Consider the following 15,566-nt stretch of genomic DNA (forward strand, 5'->3'; position numbering starts at 1 on the left):
GCGTTTCCTTTTTTGTCTGCGATCAGGGAGGGGAGGGTCCTTCCAGCCAGCGCCTGGTGACAATGACATTGATTTCCCAGACCTTTTGGCGTGGCCAAATCTGTATTTTTAGCTGGGGGAAGAAAAAATAAATCACGTGTCAAAGAAATGCTTTCCCTGCCCTGATGAGAAGGGAAATGAGATGAAAGCCTTCGCTGCTGAAGTCGGCAGCTGAACAGGGCTCGCTGCCTGCTGCCCTCGTCCCCGGAGCGGGGATGGAGGTGATGGAGATGCACTGGAGGAGCCGCTGCCCCATCTTCCCGCGGTCTATCCCGGGATCTATCCCGGGCGCTGCCCCGGCCACGCCGCGCGCCTGCCCCACGCAGCCCCCGCCTCTGGGCTGGGGACCCTGAGCCCTCCCGCGATGGGGGCCGTGGCAGGGAGCAGGCGGGGCCCCTGCTCCCGAGGGATGGGATCCCATCCCACTGGCATCCCCTGCAGCCATTCATCTTCCAGGGCAGGCAGTGCCTTCATCTCGCCTTCCTCGCCACCTCCTCCTCCTCGCTCTCCCCCACCCTGTTCTCATTTCCCCAAGAAGACTTTAATGAAATCTGCCCTTAATTAAATCCACATTCATTTGCATAATTACCAGGAAATTGAAATTAGCCTGCGGACGTGGCTGGAATACATTTGGCGGCAGGCAGCCCTGTCTGTTTGGAGGGGGCTGCACCGAGGGCGGTTGGGTCCCCCCCACCCATGGGTGCTGCCACCCCGCCCCACAGCCCCTCCCCTCCCGCCCCGGGGGCCACGGCAGCCGGGCATGGGGGGACAGGGTGAAAGTGGGGGGAGAGCGAGCCCCAGGGCCGCGGCAGGGCAAAGGCAGGCCGTGCCCCTGCCCGCCCGCAGCTGCACAAGCAGCATCACGTTTGTTTTATTTTAAAAAAAAAAGTCTTCGCCATTGAGAATTTTTTTTGTTGCTTTTATAACTATGTATTTTGTCATTTTTTACGGTTTTAGTTGTGTTTGGTTTTTTTTTTTTTTTTTATCCTTTTCAACAGTGACAAACTGAGGTAACGTCTGTGACACTACAGCCTCTCCTACGGGAAGAAGGTCCGAAACCCGACAGCCGAGGGAATTGGAAATAAAAACCCGACAACCTACCGACACAGCGACCTCGACGGGAACAGAAATCACACCCGGGCACCCCCCGCGGGACAGACACCCGGGGAGGTACAACCGAGCCCTCCCAGGGGCGGCCGGGATCCCTTATCTACATTATTGCACGAAAGATCGAGGACATCGAGGGACCTAAGGCAAAAAGGAGAAAAAACCGCGCCTAGCATCTCTACATCGGGGCAATGCTACTTCTAAAACCGGCCCTCGGCCCTGGCACCGTGGGCGGGTGGTGGGCAGGGGTGGGTGCCGTGGGGACGGGGGGCAGCGGCGGTGGCGGGGGGTCCGGCCGGGCGCCCGCCTGCTGTGTAAACTGCTGCTGCTGCTGCTGAATAGCGTTATAGCCCTTTGTGCGGGAATTGGGGGGCCAGAGGGGACGGGGGGGGTCCCCACGGCACCCACCCGATGGGAGGGAAGCCCGAACCGTGCCAGGGCTTGGGTGCCGCCGCCTCGGGGTGCCCCCCAGCCTCCCCGCCCCAGCAGCGGGGTGAGCACCCCGCCGCTCTGGGTGCCCCAAAGCAGGAGGGGGTTGTGACCCCCACCCCATGACCTTGTCACTAAGGGGCCACCAGCGGCCGCTGCCACCACCTCCCGCCTCGCTGCAGCCAGCCCCGGGGAGATCTACCCAGCTGCCTCCTCCCCGCCAGCCCCAGGGGAGGGGAACCGGGGTTTGGGGAAGGGGTGACAGCAAGGAGGGTGATGGGGACAGCGCAGGGAGCCATGGGGACCTTCAGGAGGCCACGTGAAGCCCCCTCCCCTGCTCCCCTGCTCCCGCCCTGGGGATGTGCCACCACCACCTTTTCCAGTCCCTGGATACAAAAAGTCTGCAGAGGGGACGAGGGGACACCACCACGGCAGAGCCAACCCGTCCCCGAGCTTCCGACCTGCCGGACAGCTGGCACCGCGGCTGCCGGCCGAAGCCTGGAGCACAGCTCCCGGCTGGCAGGGGACCGGTCCCTCCTCCGGGGCTCTGGGGCCAGCCCGGCGGGGCAGGGCAGGGGGACAGGGGCTGCCAGCGGCTGCGGCTGGGACACACGACGACACACAGACAGGGACACTTGCTACATCGATGGCTGCCAGCACCTCCCGCGGCAGGGAGGCAGCCGGGGCCGCCGGGGGTCCTGGGCTGCCGGCAACCCCCCGGCTCCCCATCACCGGCCCGGCGCCCACCTCCCCATCCCCTCCCGGTCCCCACCAGCGCGGCAGGGACCGGTGGAAGGGGGAAAACCACCACCCACCCAAACCTCCCCGAAGGCCTCCTCCACGGTGCGGGGTCATCGGCCTTCCCTCGCCCCAGCCGGCGGCCGAGCGCGGGGCGGGGAAGAGCCGGTGGGCACTGGCTGCCCGGGACCCTCCCACCCCTGGGCAGCGGCCCCCGCCCACGCAGCCCCCCTGGCTCTTCCTCCCCGTGTTGGGAGACCCCTCTTCATGCCACCACGGCGGGAGCCTTGGAGGGGGCAGCGCGGCCATGGCAGGGGCCAGGGACACCGACGTCCGCCCTGGCAGCGAGTGGTGCCCTCGGCCGGGCTCCTGCCACCGCCCTCACCCGGGCGGGGCGGGGGGATCAGCATCCTCGGCGCTACGGAGCGCAACCAGTTTTGTCCTTTTCCTCTTCGTTTTTGTTTCTTTTCTTTTTTTGCTTTGGGAGACCCGGGGCCTGGTCCCAGCTCGCGCCACCACCACGAGCAACCCCCCCATCCCTGTCCCTGGGGCGGGGGGACGGGACAGGCGGCCGCCATGTGCCGCCCCGGCGCCGTCAGACGCAGATCTCTATTGCTGTGGCCAGGACCATCTGGCCTTTGCCTTTGTCCTGCCGTCCGTCTGTCCTGCTCGCCGTCCCCGGGGGGGCCGCGCTCGGCTCGGGGCCGCGGGGTCCGCTCCCTTCGGTCAGGACGGTCCTCTTGAGCGGGGCGGGGGTGCAGGAGCCGGCCGCCTCGTGGCGATGGGGACCGGCCGGGAGCTTGTCCCCAGCGTGCTTGCGGGAGCGGTAGGAGGGTCGGCGCCGCACCTCGGCCATCAAGTCGCACTTGATGAAGTAGAAGACCTCCTTGACGGGACAGCGCTTCTCGGGGTCGAGGGCCAGCAGGCGCTGGAACATGCGCAGGGCACTGTCCGTGAAGCGCCGCCACTGCGAGGGCAGCCCCCCCAGCCGCCCCTTCTGCCACCGCACAAACTCCTCGAAGAAGGCGTCGGAAGCCGCCGCCGCCTCCCAGGGGAAGTTACCGGTGAGGACGCAGAAGATGAGCACCCCGAAAGCCCACACGTCGATGCTGGTGTCCACGGCGAAGCCCTCCACCCGGCCGGCTTGGCAGACCTCAGGCGCCGTGTAGGGAATGGTGCCGCTGATGCGCTTGACCCGGCAGCCCACCTTGCGGGTCATGCCGAAGTCGGCCAGTTTGACGCGGCGGCAGTCGCGGTCGAAGAGCAGGACGTTCTCCGGTTTGATGTCCCGGTGCACCAGGCTCTTGCTGTGCATGTAGTCGAGGGCCAGGCCCAGCTGCTGCACGCAGCGCTTCACCAGCTCCTCGGGGAGCCCCACCTGCGGGCACGGGGACACGGCGTCAGCCACCCACCACCGAACCCCGTGGTGATCCCACCCAGCTCGGGGACCACCATATCTGTATGTCGTTGCACATCCGACGCAGTCGCGGCTGCTTTTATCTGGGGTGCTCTCTGCAGCAGGTAGACAGGTGGTGGGTCCTGGGCCACCCTAGGGATAGGTGATGGGTCTCAGGACCTCCAGGGGATGCGTGATGGGTCCAAGGCCACCCCAGGGATGGGTGATGGGTCCCAGGCCTCCCAGGGGATGGGCAATGAGTCTCAGGCCACCCAAAGGATGGGTGATGGGTCCCAGACCACTCTAGGGACACGTGATGGGTCCCAAGCCACCCCAGGGATGGGTGATGGGTCCCCGGCCACCCCAGGGATGGGTGATGGGTCTCAGGCCACCCTAGGGATGCGTGATGAGTCCCAGACCACTCTAGGGACAGGTGATGGGTCCTCCCAGGCCACCCCACGGATGGGTGATGGGTCTCAGGGCACCCAGGGGATGGGTGATGGGTCCCAGACTTGCTTGTAGGTGCTTGTGGTTGGAGTCGACCCATACAGGGATGCCCAGTCTCCGTGCATGGAGCCCCCTCCCACACCGAAGCACAGCAGCAGCTTTGCTCAGCACCCTGGCGATGCTGAGCCCCCACAAGGCTCCCACGGGAGGGGCAGGGGCTCCCACCTGTGGCGGGATGATGTCGAAGAGGTCCCCGCCGGGGGCATACTCCTGAGCGAAGACATAGCAGTCCTCGGTCTCGAAGACCACGTCAAAGACCTTGATGATGAAGGGGCTGGAGGAGAGCGTGTTGGTGATGCTGAACTCCCGCAGGAAGTTCTTCAGCTTCGTCTTGCTCTTGTTGACGAACTTCAGGGCCATCTTGGTGCCTGCAGTGGGCAGGGGATGGGGGTGAGCCCGGAGCACAGTTGGGACATGCCGGGCACCCTGCTCCCAGCGCGGCCACGTCCCCCGCGCCCCCCCCGCTCCCCTCACCTGTGCTTTTGTGGGACACCAGGTCCACCTTGCCGTAGGTGCCCTTGCCGAGCTCGCGGATGAGGTCGTAGTGCTTGCTGATGTCGGTGCCCGAGAGGGTGCGGATGGCCAGGGACTGCATGTCCTCGGTGATGAGGGGCACCCCGCAGCAGGCCAGCTTGCGCGACGGCTCTTGCTCAATCGAACCCGCGCTCATGGCTGCGCTGCAAGGCAGAGGCGCGTCACTGCTTTTGGTGGGTGCTGCAAAGCCACCGCGCCCCGTCCCATCCCAACCCGTCCCATCCCCAGGGCTGGGAGCCACGGTGCCTTGTAAAGGGGCACGCGGCTGCTCGGAGCAGTGCTGAGCAGCACCCGCTGGGTGCCACCCTCTGTCCCCAGGGGCCACCAACCCAATGGCTCTGGAGAAGATGCTCCAGACTCCGCAGGGGCTGCAGCCGTGCGGGGCAGGGCTGGGAGGTGCAGTGGCCCCCAGGCCTCCAACTCGGGGGGATGTCTGGGGACAAAGTGAGGGCTCGGGGCATGGCCGAGCCGGGAGGGCAGGGCCATGGACACACACACGCTTCCTCAGCCCTCCTGCATTCACAGCCACCACGCAGGACGGGAGCTGAGACTCTTTGGGGCTCCCCACTGCTGCCACGGTCGCCAGTGGAGACCACAGGAGCTGGCCCTGTCCCCTCCACCCTCCCATCTTTGCAGAGCACTGGAGCCCCCTCCAGAGCCGAGTCCGCCTGCGAGCCAGCGATGCTCTGGAGCGGGGCCGGGGCCATGCCAAGGCACCGAGCGGGACGCAACAAATCGCTCCACCATAACCCTCTGACCATCTGTCAGCACCAACTCTCGGCATTCCCCTACCACGGTGCGGGACACCCTGGTGCAGAGCCCAGCCTGCGGTGCAGACGACGGCGCCGACGTTCGTCACTCCCAACAAACCGGTGGCAGTCTTTCCTCGCCCCTGCCGTCCCCGCAACGAGAGCCGAGCTTGGACTCACCCACCACGCCGCCGTGGCAGCGAAACCACCCCGGGATCTCCTCTGATGTCTTCAGGGTGCTGCATCGCCCTCCATCATCCCCCAAGAGCACGAACCCAGCGCCCCACCGAGCCGCCCCATGCTGCAAGCGCGCACGAGAGCGCAGCACAATCGCCCTGCGCAGAGCGAGCCCCAAGCGGGGACACGAGCCCCGGGCAGAGCTGGTGGGTACCTCGGCAGATAAATCCGGCTGCTTTTGATTTTGTAGCAGATTGACAAAAATCATGGGACAGCAGCCGAGCGGGCACTGGTTTATATTTAGATTTTTAATGCGGTGCCTCACCGGAGGGGAAAAAAACTCCCGCTCAAAATGAATCCCACTTGCCTCTGGGACCAACGGCGCCCGGGGGTCTGATCAGCACCAGGACGGAGCCGGGAGTGCGGGCGGCCAGGAACGCAGCGCAGGTGCTTGGCGGCTGCAGCCGTGGGCTCTCCGCCTGCGAAACACCCGTACGGGCGTTTCATGGGCGGCGAGCCCACGGCTGCAAAAGACGGAGGCTGAGAGCAGCGTTGCCGGAGGGTGTGCACAAGCCGCCCTGCCGCAGGAGGGAGCCCAGGCGATGCTCGCGGGCTGAGCCCCGTGCCATGGCCATGCAGGGGCTGTGACAGCCACCCCAAATGGTGCCGGACACCCCACGAGCACCCACGAAGCACCCGCAGCACCCTGGGGTCAGGATCCTGCCCAATGCACGAGCATCCTCCCAGCCCTTTCCCAACAAGGCTGAGCCTGGTCTCCAACCTCTCCCTCCTTTCTTTCCACCACTGTGCTGCCTCTCATCCCAAAGCAGAGCTCAGCTTCTTAATTTATTATTTTTTTTTTCCTGGGAAGTTGGGCAAAAAATAGAAAAGGAACTTCAACATCATGATGTTCCAAAAATGTAACGGCTTGACTCATAAGATCTCCAAAGCAGCTCATCTCCATAGTGTTTTATTGGCCTCCTGGAAGAGGAGCACCATTTCAGCGTCTGGGTGCTGGAGGTGGAGGTGGATCAGCGCAGCAGCTCGATGGATACATGACTAAAAACAGCTCCCAGCATCCTGCAAGAAGAATTCTGTCTACACTTGAATTTACAATCATGCTCGTCAATGTCTCTTAATTAACTGGTGTTGAAATGCAATTATTCAAGTCGGCAAAGTTGGGGTTTGAGAAAAAAAAACCTGCTGGTGGGATGGGAGAGAGGAGGTGAAGGGCTGATGGCTGCTTTAAAGGGCTCTCCAAGTCAAGGGCTATTTGCTTTTTCCCTTGGCTAAACCTGTTGGGTTTTCCAGGCAGCTCCTTTCTGACCGGCAACCGAGAAATGCCCATCAGACACGGGTGTCCCACCACACAAGGTCCCCTGCCTGCTGCCTGCTGCCTGCCTGCTGCCTGCCTGCTGGGCTTTCACAGCCGCCCCAGGGCTGTGCCTGCTGCGTCTGCCGTGCTTTACGGAGCAGGCAAACCTGCTGCGGCGCAGGTCGGCAGGGCAGGTGCGGGGACGCAGGCGCTGCCGGGATCCTGCCGCAGTGCCTCCATTCCTGCCGGCTCGGTGCGACGCACCCCACTCTGTCAAGGTTAATGGGAGCACGGAGCCAATGTTGATCCCAGGGAAAACCAAACAGCGACGGTGGCCAAAATACCAACAGGCTGAGGCCAAAAAAAGCGTAAACACATAAGTTTTCATTAAAAATTGAAATGCTTTTGAAAACATGTTGGTTTTGATGTAAGCAGCAAAGCGGGGCAGCAGCGGGGAGAGGGCTCGAGGGCTCGTTTCCAGCACGCTCACAGGGGACGGGGGGACAGTGGGACATGGGGGGGATGGTGCCAATGCACCAAGAGATGCCGCCAGCCTGGCGTGGGGTCGAGGTCCCACGTCGTTGGCTGCTTCCTGTGCCCATGCCAGTCATGCCGACACAACCGCCCGTGCAGCCGCCTGCCAGATCAGGTCAAACCAGAGCAGAAATGGGGCCTTTTCCCGGCACACCAGCTCCTCTCCTGGCACACCAGCTCCTCTCCCGCCTCCATGGCGTGGCCCTGAAGCACCGGAGGAGAGGAGCCAGCGCCACGCCCGAAGGAAGCCAAAGCCGCCCTCCCAGCACACAGCCCCCCGGCTCAGTTGTTTCGGGTGTTCTTGAAGAAGGAGCTTTTAAAAGCAGGGAGGGACGACGCGCACCCTGGCTGAGTCCCGGCAACGGCCCCCGTGGCACAAGACCCCGGGCAACGGCAAAGGGGCAGCAAAGATGCTGCCAAGCGGCACCAGGACCCCGCCGCTCACCGCAGGCGGTTCATGCCGTCATCTCCGCATCCTGAACCGTTTCTCCTACTATTCAGACTAAAATTGTTCTCTGTTTAAGCTTCAGAACCATTTATCTCATTGAGTGAGGAGGATAATCCACCCACCTCTTCCTCGCTCCCTGGCAGGTATTTATAGGCAGCCACTCGTCTCCCGTCGGCAACTGCCGCTCCTCTCCCCAAACCCCCCCGGCTCCGTCCCCAACACCGCGGAGCAGCTCCCGGGAGGATGGCATCCGTACCCGCAGCCCAGCGTCCCACTGGGCACCGGGGCTGGCACCGCCAACCCGCTCCCACCCCGACGCCGCTCCCTGCAAGGGGATGCTTTCCCCTGCTCCGCATCCCGCTCTGCTGCACGCCCAGCCCTGGGCGCATCGGCTCTGCCAATAAGTAATTGCAAACTCATTAAGAGCTCGTTGAGAGGAGCAAAGGCTGCCCGGGAGAGCTGCCCCAGGCACCCGGCAGAGGAGGCTGCTGGGGCAGCGGCTGCTTGGAAATTAAGAGGGGAAGAGGGGAAAAAAAACCCTCCAGCCACATCAGAGACCGACAGGTCAGGAAAACAACCCAGTTATTGAGTGGGGTCAAAGGAAAAGGGTTTCAGGCTGAGCCCAACACAGGGGTCTCTACGGTGAGGTGGCATGCTGGAAGCCCGGCGAGGGGCCAGGACTGGCACCATGGGCTGCTCTGGGGCAAGGAATTGGGAAGACGAAGGGAAAAACCGCGCGGGGCAGGGTTAGGGTCTCTACAAGATAGATTTCTCTTTAGAGAGGGGAGAAATGAGAAACACCCGGCAGCGGGGCGGGCGCAGGCACACGCTGCTCTGCCCCTGCGGGTGCCCTGGCCGCACCACGTGTATTTTGCAGAGCTTTGATTTCTCCCCATCCCCAAACCCTCCTGCCGCTGCGACGCTCACTACAACAGCAGCGTGCTCATTAATTATGGTGTAATTGGCATTAGCAGGTAACACTGACTCCCCCCAGCCGGGCAGGCAGGAGGCCAGGGCACCCGTCGGGAGGGAGCTCACTCCCTCCACACCCCAGCCAGCTCCCAAACGTCCCCGGTTTTCTCCAAATCACCCGCTGAGCCAGCAAAGTCATTTCCAAGAGAGCGCTTGGCCCTGCTGGGGCCATCCCCGCTCCCGGTCCCCCACCTCCCGCACCGCCCCGGTGCTGCCCGCGCAGCGGCCGGGTGCCGCTGGGGCGAGGCGGGCAGGCGGTGCCTCGGCCGTGCCCTGCGCCAAGCCGCTCCCTCCCAGCGCCCCGCTCCATTTCCAGCCTCCGCCGCCTCCGTTCCTGCCTGACCCCGTTCTGGGGACATCCTCTCATCTCCTCCGTGCCACTGGGACCAGCGCACCGGTGCGAGGCGTTATTAGCTGCGCTTCCCCGGGGCAGTGGCACGCCGGCGCCCAGGGAGGGCTCGCAAAGGCACCTTCACCTAACGAGGCCGACATCTCCACGGGCACGGGGGAAACAGGCATCTCGCAGGGGCTCAAAGCCATGGGTACCCACCGCATCCAGACATCCTCTGGCCAGGCAAGGGGGCTGCCTGCAGGAAGCGCTGCCCTCCACCCAGGCCAGCCACTGCCTCCCACCCCACCCAAGAGCAGTGAAACGCAGGCGGGGAGAGGGTCCCTTCACCCACGCATTGCCCTAGGGCCGTCCAAAGCCGCTCAAGACAAGCCGAGCGTGTCCGGGAGGCGGCTGGTCACGCACGGCACAGGGAAACCGGCCAGCGGCTGCAGGCGGGCAGCATTTCGGGAACAGCCCCTCTGCCAGCACCCCGCGACCCAGGAGGAACGGCCATCCCCCACAGAGGCGATGGATGGGGCACGTCTCCAAGTCCTCTCGCCTCTTGCCGGCTCCGTGCCAGTGGGAAGGCACTGGGAAATGCTCGAGTGCCACTTGCACCACAAGCCTGAACCAGCACCAAACCTCCGCCGAAGCGCCCGCAGCAACGGCGACTTCCCAGTGCTCCCAGTTTGGGACACTTCTCCGCACGATGGCACTGAATTCCTAGTTATCCGGAGTTTCTCATACCGGCTCCTTGCCCGGACCAGAGCAGACTGCCCAGCACCAGGATCGGCTTGGGCAAAGCCAACAAACACCCAGAAGCGTGTGGGCTCCCAGCACGCAGGAGCCGCCCTTCCAGCGGGGACATCTCAGCTGCAGGGCAGGGTCAGGCCCTGTCACACCCATCAGTAGCATCCCCCGTAGCAGGAACCATCTCCCATCGCAGCCGTGAGCCCGTGACAAGCTTCTTCAGCCTTTGGTCCCAGGATCTGGGTTTCACGGACAGCCTCCGCAAGAAAAATCTGGGAAGCGCAGATAAAGCGGCGCCTGGGCTCCCTTCTCCAACAGCCCTCGCCGGGAGGGCCACCGCTCTCCCCTCCCGCCGCCATCCTCCGAGCCCTCCGCACCGCTCTCCCGAGCTGCCAGCGGCATTGTCCCTGCCCTCGTCTGCACCGCGCCGTCTCCGTCCATCGGCCCCCAACGGCAGGACCTTGGCCGCCTTTCAGCGCTCGGGCCTCCCAGGATTTTTCCTGACGAGCGGGATGGCTTCGTTAGGACCTCAGCTCCTCCAGCCTCCAGCTCCTCCCGCCTTCGCCGCGCCTCGCTGCCGGCACCGGGGATTTATGATTACTTCATTGTTTGATTGGTTTCATCAGCCCGTCATCATCTCCCTCCCAAAACTCTTCCACCAGCGCCGGCAGCACCGCACGGTTGGGATCTGCAAAGACAAACGCCCCGAGCGGGGAAGGCCGGCCGGCCCCTCGGCCCCCCTCGCTCTCGGGGGCGGCGGGGCGCGTCCCCCTGCTGCGGAAGCCAGCCCCGGCTCCCCTCCCAGGGGCTCCACGGCCTCCCACGGCGGGGCTGCCGCGACCCCGCAGGCCGGGCATCGCCCCGGCGGCCCCCGCCCCGGCCCCGGCCGCCGCCGAGGGGGACGCTCCCCGCGCCCCCCGGCCGCCTCCTCCCGCAGCCCCCGGGCCGGGCTGCGGAAACACCCCGCGCACGGCCACGCCGGGAGCCGGGCGGGGCAGGGGGCCGGGCGGGCGGGCGCACCCGGCCCCAGGCTTCGCCGCCCGGCGGCCGACGGCCCCGCGCCCGACCCGGCGCAGGGGGTGCCCACACCGAACCGCCCCGGCCCCCCGCGCCGCTCACCCGGCCCCGGGCTGCGGCAGGGCTCCGGGCTGGCGTCGCCCGACCGCGGCCACAGCGCGGCGGGGCCGGAGCCGGAGGAAAGTGGGTCAGCTCCCCCTTCCCGAGCCGCAGCCGGCGAGAGGCGGGCGCGGGCTGGAGGCCGGCTCCCGCGCCCGCACCGCGCCGGCGACCAGGGGAGGTGACGGGGGAGGCGACAGGGGAGATGGCCTCAGCTGCCCCCGCGGCCGCCGCCCGCCCGCCCCTGCCTCCGGCCGCTTTCCGTCTCAGCGCATCCCCCCGGAGCCCCCCCCCGCACCCACCGGCACCCCCTTTCTGCCTCGGGAACCGGCCCCGCCGGCGGCCCCGGAACAAGTGCAGGCACAAGCCCCCCCCCGCCGCCGCCGCCGCCCCAGCCCCAGCCCCCGGCTCCGGCACAAACTCCTTTCAAGTGCGACTCACGCCGCTTCCGTGTCCGGCCCCGAGTTCGTCCCCGCAGCCGCAGGGCCGGGGGCCGGCCCGGGGCGCAGGTGGCAGCGGCGGCCGGCGGGACCCCGCGCTCCTGCCGGGGAGGCGGCCGAGCCCCCGGGGGCAGCGCCCGGCGACCCCCCCCCCCCCGGCTCTGCGGGGAGCGGCGGGAGGCGACCCCCCCGCCCCCATTCACCCCGGAGCCCCGGTTGTACCGCGATGGTTATTTTGGCTGGCGGGCACCCGCCGCCGCCGCCGCCGCCGCGGTCCCACGCCCCCCGCGCCGTGCGGGCAGACAAAGGGCGGCCCCGCCACAAAGGCGCGGGCCGGTACCGGAGCGGGCGGCGCCCCCGCGCCCCCTCCTCCCCACCGCCGCCGCTTACCGGTGGGGCGAGCCGCCGCGCCCCGTCCTCGGCGGGGGAGGAGCCGCCGCCGCCGCCCGCCCCCCGCGCGGGGCCGCGCCGCGCCGCTCGCCGCCCGCACCGCCGGGCTCATGCCGCGGCCCCGCCGCCGCCGGAGGAGCGGAGGAGCGGAGGGAGCGCGGCGCCCCCCGCAGCCCCCGGCAGGGCCGCCCCGCCCCGCCCCGCGCTCCGCCCGGCACCGGCGCCGCCCCGCAGCCCCCGGGGGGGGGGGGGGGTGTCTCCGCCGCCGTTGCCCCGGGCGCTGGGGCGGGCGCGGGGCGCTCCCCATCCCGGCCGCTCGGACAGTGCCGCCGCTTCCCCCCCACCCCCGGCACCGGCACCCCTCCGGCCCGTGGGCCCAGGCCCACGCGGGGGTTGCGGGTGGGTTTGCCCCGGGTGGAGCCGGGGATGCTCGGTGCGGGGAGCAGCGGTCTGTCCCGGGGCAGGAGCCGGGAGCCACAGCAGAGCCTTCCTCCTCCTCCTCCTCCTCCTCCTCCCCGGCGGCCTTCGGAGCTCCAAGCACCACGGGGTTCAGCCCGGCGGAGCCACCCCACGGGCGGGATGTGGTGCTGAGCAGAGGCTGGGAGAGGTACCTCGGCGGTTACCCACGCAGGGATCGGGCTCCTCACCCCTTCCCCACCCCACTCGCCATTGCACACGGCAAAAAAGATTCCGACAGCCCCAGCTTGGAACGCCTGGGGTTCCCCGCCATCAGCGCCGTGGGTCGGCAACGTCCTCCCCCAGGACCGCATCCCGCCGTCGGCAGGTTCCCCGTCTCCTGCTCCCCCGAGACTTCGTATTTCTCCTCCGCCAGCGCGGGCGATGCCCACCGTGGCGCGGGCAGCGCCCGCCTCGCCCCTCCAAAGTGCCGCTCCTAAACACCTGCAGGACACGTGGCTTCCCCCCACGCGCTCACGAATGGCGGGGCCGTTCGGACCCAGCCGGGGAAAGCCGGCCGAGGCAGACACGCCGCACGGGCTTCCTTTCAGCCTCGTTAAAGTTTGGCAACACGTTCAGCAAGCGATGCCAGAGGTGGGCACCTCCAGCCCAGGGGCCGGCGGCAGCTCTCCCGGAGGAAGGCGAGGGGCAGGCACCGCGCTCCTCCTCGCAGCATCCCTGGCCCCATCCAGTCTTTCCGGATTTCCTTCTGTGCTCGCCGGGGCTGAGCAGGGACGTTTTAACACAGGTCATGGTTTGCTTTGGGGCTTCCTTGGCTCTTTGCTGGGCGCCGGGTCCCTTCGCTCCCACGATGCCACTTTGAGGCGACCCACAGCCGTGGGGCTGCCCCACGCTCTGAGGGGTGACAGGGGGTTGTTCCCATGCACCGCGTGGGCTGTGCGAGCCGGCTGTGCCCGCTCCGCTGGGACCGGGGCCGTCCCGCTGCCACCCGAGCCCCCCGCTGCCAGGGCGGGCCGGGCTGGGGAGCCATCACCACGGGCTCACTGGCGGCTCTAGTCAGCTTCCAGTTTAGCACGCGGAGCAATTAGGCTTTTAATGAATGACTCTAAAGCAAGAGGCTGAATCACATTCGGACGCTTCTCTTTAATTCGGTGCCAGGCGCTGCCGTGACATTGCCACCCTTCTCCCGTCCGGCAGCCGCGCGGGGCATGGCCGGCCTGGGCTCTGGGCAGCGGGAGAGGCTGCTGTGGCTGACGGTCCCCTCAATCTCCGCTCACCGGTCCCTGCCACAGCTCCTGGCACCCGTGACTTGGATGCTCCGAGTATGGACGATCCCCACCAGGATGGGAGCATCCGCGTGGCACAAGAGGAGAAATGCCACCCCCTGCGTCACCGGAGCCCAGTGACCCAGCAAGCCAGGGCAGGCTGGATGGGTGCTGGATGGGTGCTCAGACCAGCCGTTGTGGGGCTGGGAAAGGGGTGGCACAGGGCAGGGGAGCATCTTAGGGGCGAAGGCGCTGGGAACGGGCACAGTGTGGGAGATGGGGCAGAGCTGGGGTGCTCCCTGTGCTGCCACGTCAGCGGGACACGGGCTGGTAAGAGCCACCGCAGCCTTCCTCGCATGCCCCACTCCATCAGCCGCTGGGGACAGAGTGGGTCCAGCCTCGTCCCTTCCCATAGTACCCACACACGGCACCCGTCCCTCCGTGTCCCCTGCCTGCCCTTGCCTTGCCGTCCCCCGGGTGCGGCTCCCCGGCTCCCGCAGCCTCCCGCTTGCGGCGTTTCAAGCTGCGCCTCTGAGCTCTCCTTCGGCTCGCCCTTTTTATAGCTCGGGGCTGTTTCTAGGTCAGGCGTGAGGCGCCGGTGCCCGGGGACCCTGCGCAGGGTCCACGGGGGGCTGCAGGGACGGCGTCGCATGCCCTGCACGCGGCTCGGCTCCTGGTGTCACCGCCCCGGTGTTGGAGGATGGGGCTGTGCCGTGCCCCAGGTACACAGAGGCCGAGCTGTCGGTGAAGGACCAGCCAGGCTGCGGCAGGGCTCCATGGGGCTCCGTGGGGCTCAGCAGGGCTCCGTGGGGCTCTGTGGGGCTCGGCAGGGCTCTGTGGGGCTCCGTGGGGCTCGGCGCCTCACTTTGCGGCTGCCAGGCTGCAGACCAGCACATTGCCGGCACATGGGTCACACACAGATTGAATAATAGTAACACCAATAGCACCAGTCAGTGTTTGCATCGAGCTCGTGGTCTTCAAACCACTTAGAGAATATTAATAACTATTTAAGATTAGCGAGATGAAAGGAGCTGGATCAAACATGTTTATCACCTAGCTCGATCCCAAACCACGCGATGAGCCCACAGCTCCCCAAAGGACCGTGAACGCCCCCGGGATTTCTGCCCGGAAAGGAAATACCCTGGCTTGTGCCACAAGGGATGTGCTCAGACAGGGTGAGCGGCGGGGAAATGACCTGAAAAGCCCCAAATATTTCTAGCAAGCCCAGTCCCCTCCAAATTCAGTGAGAAGGTCGCTCATCCCTTCGCCATCACTTGGTCCCCCCCAGCAGAGTGGGAGCCAAGGGGCTGTGCCCCGCATAGCACACGGGTCGGGGTGCCACGGCCACCTGCAGCCTGTCACGCTCCGGTGACATGAGCTAAAACCTGCCTTAAGATGCTGGCAGGGATGCTGGGAAGGAGCAGGCGGGGAGGAAGGAGGGAGGGCGACGCGGGAGCAGAGCACGCCGGGAGCCGCAGTGCCAGCGGAGGGGACGCGCTCAGCCCGGGGGGCTGCCGGCGGCGTCCCCCAGCTGTGTTTGGATGTTCCCCCCCACCCCACAGCATCCACCAGGCTCCGAAATCTCCTGCCCCTGCAGTCGGGCCGGCCCTTCGCTCTGCCTCGCCGCTCGGTGCAGGCGCTGGCACGACCTTCGCTGCCCGCCGTCCGTCCCGTGCAGCCAGGGCTGCTCGGCCGGCACCCCTCCGCACCACCAGCCCGGGACGCACGGCCCATGTTGGAGGGGCTGGGCGTCCCCTCGGTTCCCGGGGACAGCGCCCAGCCAGGGGGATTTCAAGGGGAAAGGGGGCCGGTGGGAGCTGGTTCCCAGAGCACTGGCGTGGGGGTTAAGTGCCCCCACCTCGGTGTTCAGCCGCATGCTGCCATCCCCTGCTGGGGCTGCCGGGACAAGGTT

General features: G+C 66.7%; 1 protein-coding gene across 6 annotated transcripts; it reads right to left on the reverse strand.

The window, feature by feature from the left end:
- Positions 1-931: 931 nt before the first annotated feature.
- On the reverse strand, positions 932-12,166 carry SBK1 (SH3 domain binding kinase 1). Of its 6 annotated transcripts, XM_072878074.1 has the most exons (5): positions 11,973-12,165; positions 10,404-10,600; positions 4,691-4,888; positions 4,382-4,584; positions 932-3,691 (listed from the first exon to the last, which is right to left on the reverse strand). In XM_072878074.1, exons 2-5 carry the CDS (start codon positions 10,465-10,467, stop codon positions 2,909-2,911), a joined length of 1,248 nt encoding a protein of 415 aa, XP_072734175.1. In that variant the 5' UTR covers positions 10,468-10,600; positions 11,973-12,165; the 3' UTR covers positions 932-2,908. The 6 variants fall into 6 exon arrangements, with proteins under 6 accessions (XP_072734175.1, XP_072734170.1, XP_072734171.1 ...); XM_072878069.1 differs by lacking the exon at positions 10,404-10,600 and having other exon boundaries at positions 11,973-12,166; XM_072878070.1 differs by lacking the exons at positions 10,404-10,600; positions 11,973-12,165 and adding an exon at positions 5,680-7,044 and having other exon boundaries at positions 4,691-4,893.
- Positions 12,167-15,566: the final 3,400 nt, after the last annotated feature.

The sequence above is a fragment of the Ciconia boyciana genome, chromosome 13, assembly GCF_034638445.1.
Source record: "Ciconia boyciana chromosome 13, ASM3463844v1, whole genome shotgun sequence".
NCBI classification, from domain to species: Eukaryota; Metazoa; Chordata; class Aves; order Ciconiiformes; family Ciconiidae; genus Ciconia; species Ciconia boyciana.

What these genes read in the sequence shown, in the direction of transcription:
- SBK1 (XM_072878069.1), bottom strand. Translation starts at nt 12,084, where the DNA reads ATGAGCCCGGCGGTGCGGGCGGCGAGCGGCGCGGCGCGGCCCCGCGCG. An exon ending in CGCGGCGGCTCGCCCCACCG is followed by an intron (nt 4,889 to 11,972) that starts GTAAGCGGCGGC and finishes CTTGCAGCGCAG; the next exon opens with CCATGAGCGCGGGTTCGATT. An exon ending in TCGACATCATCCCGCCACAG is followed by an intron (nt 3,692 to 4,381) that starts GTGGGAGCCCCT and finishes CCGTGCCCGCAG; the next exon opens with GTGGGGCTCCCCGAGGAGCT.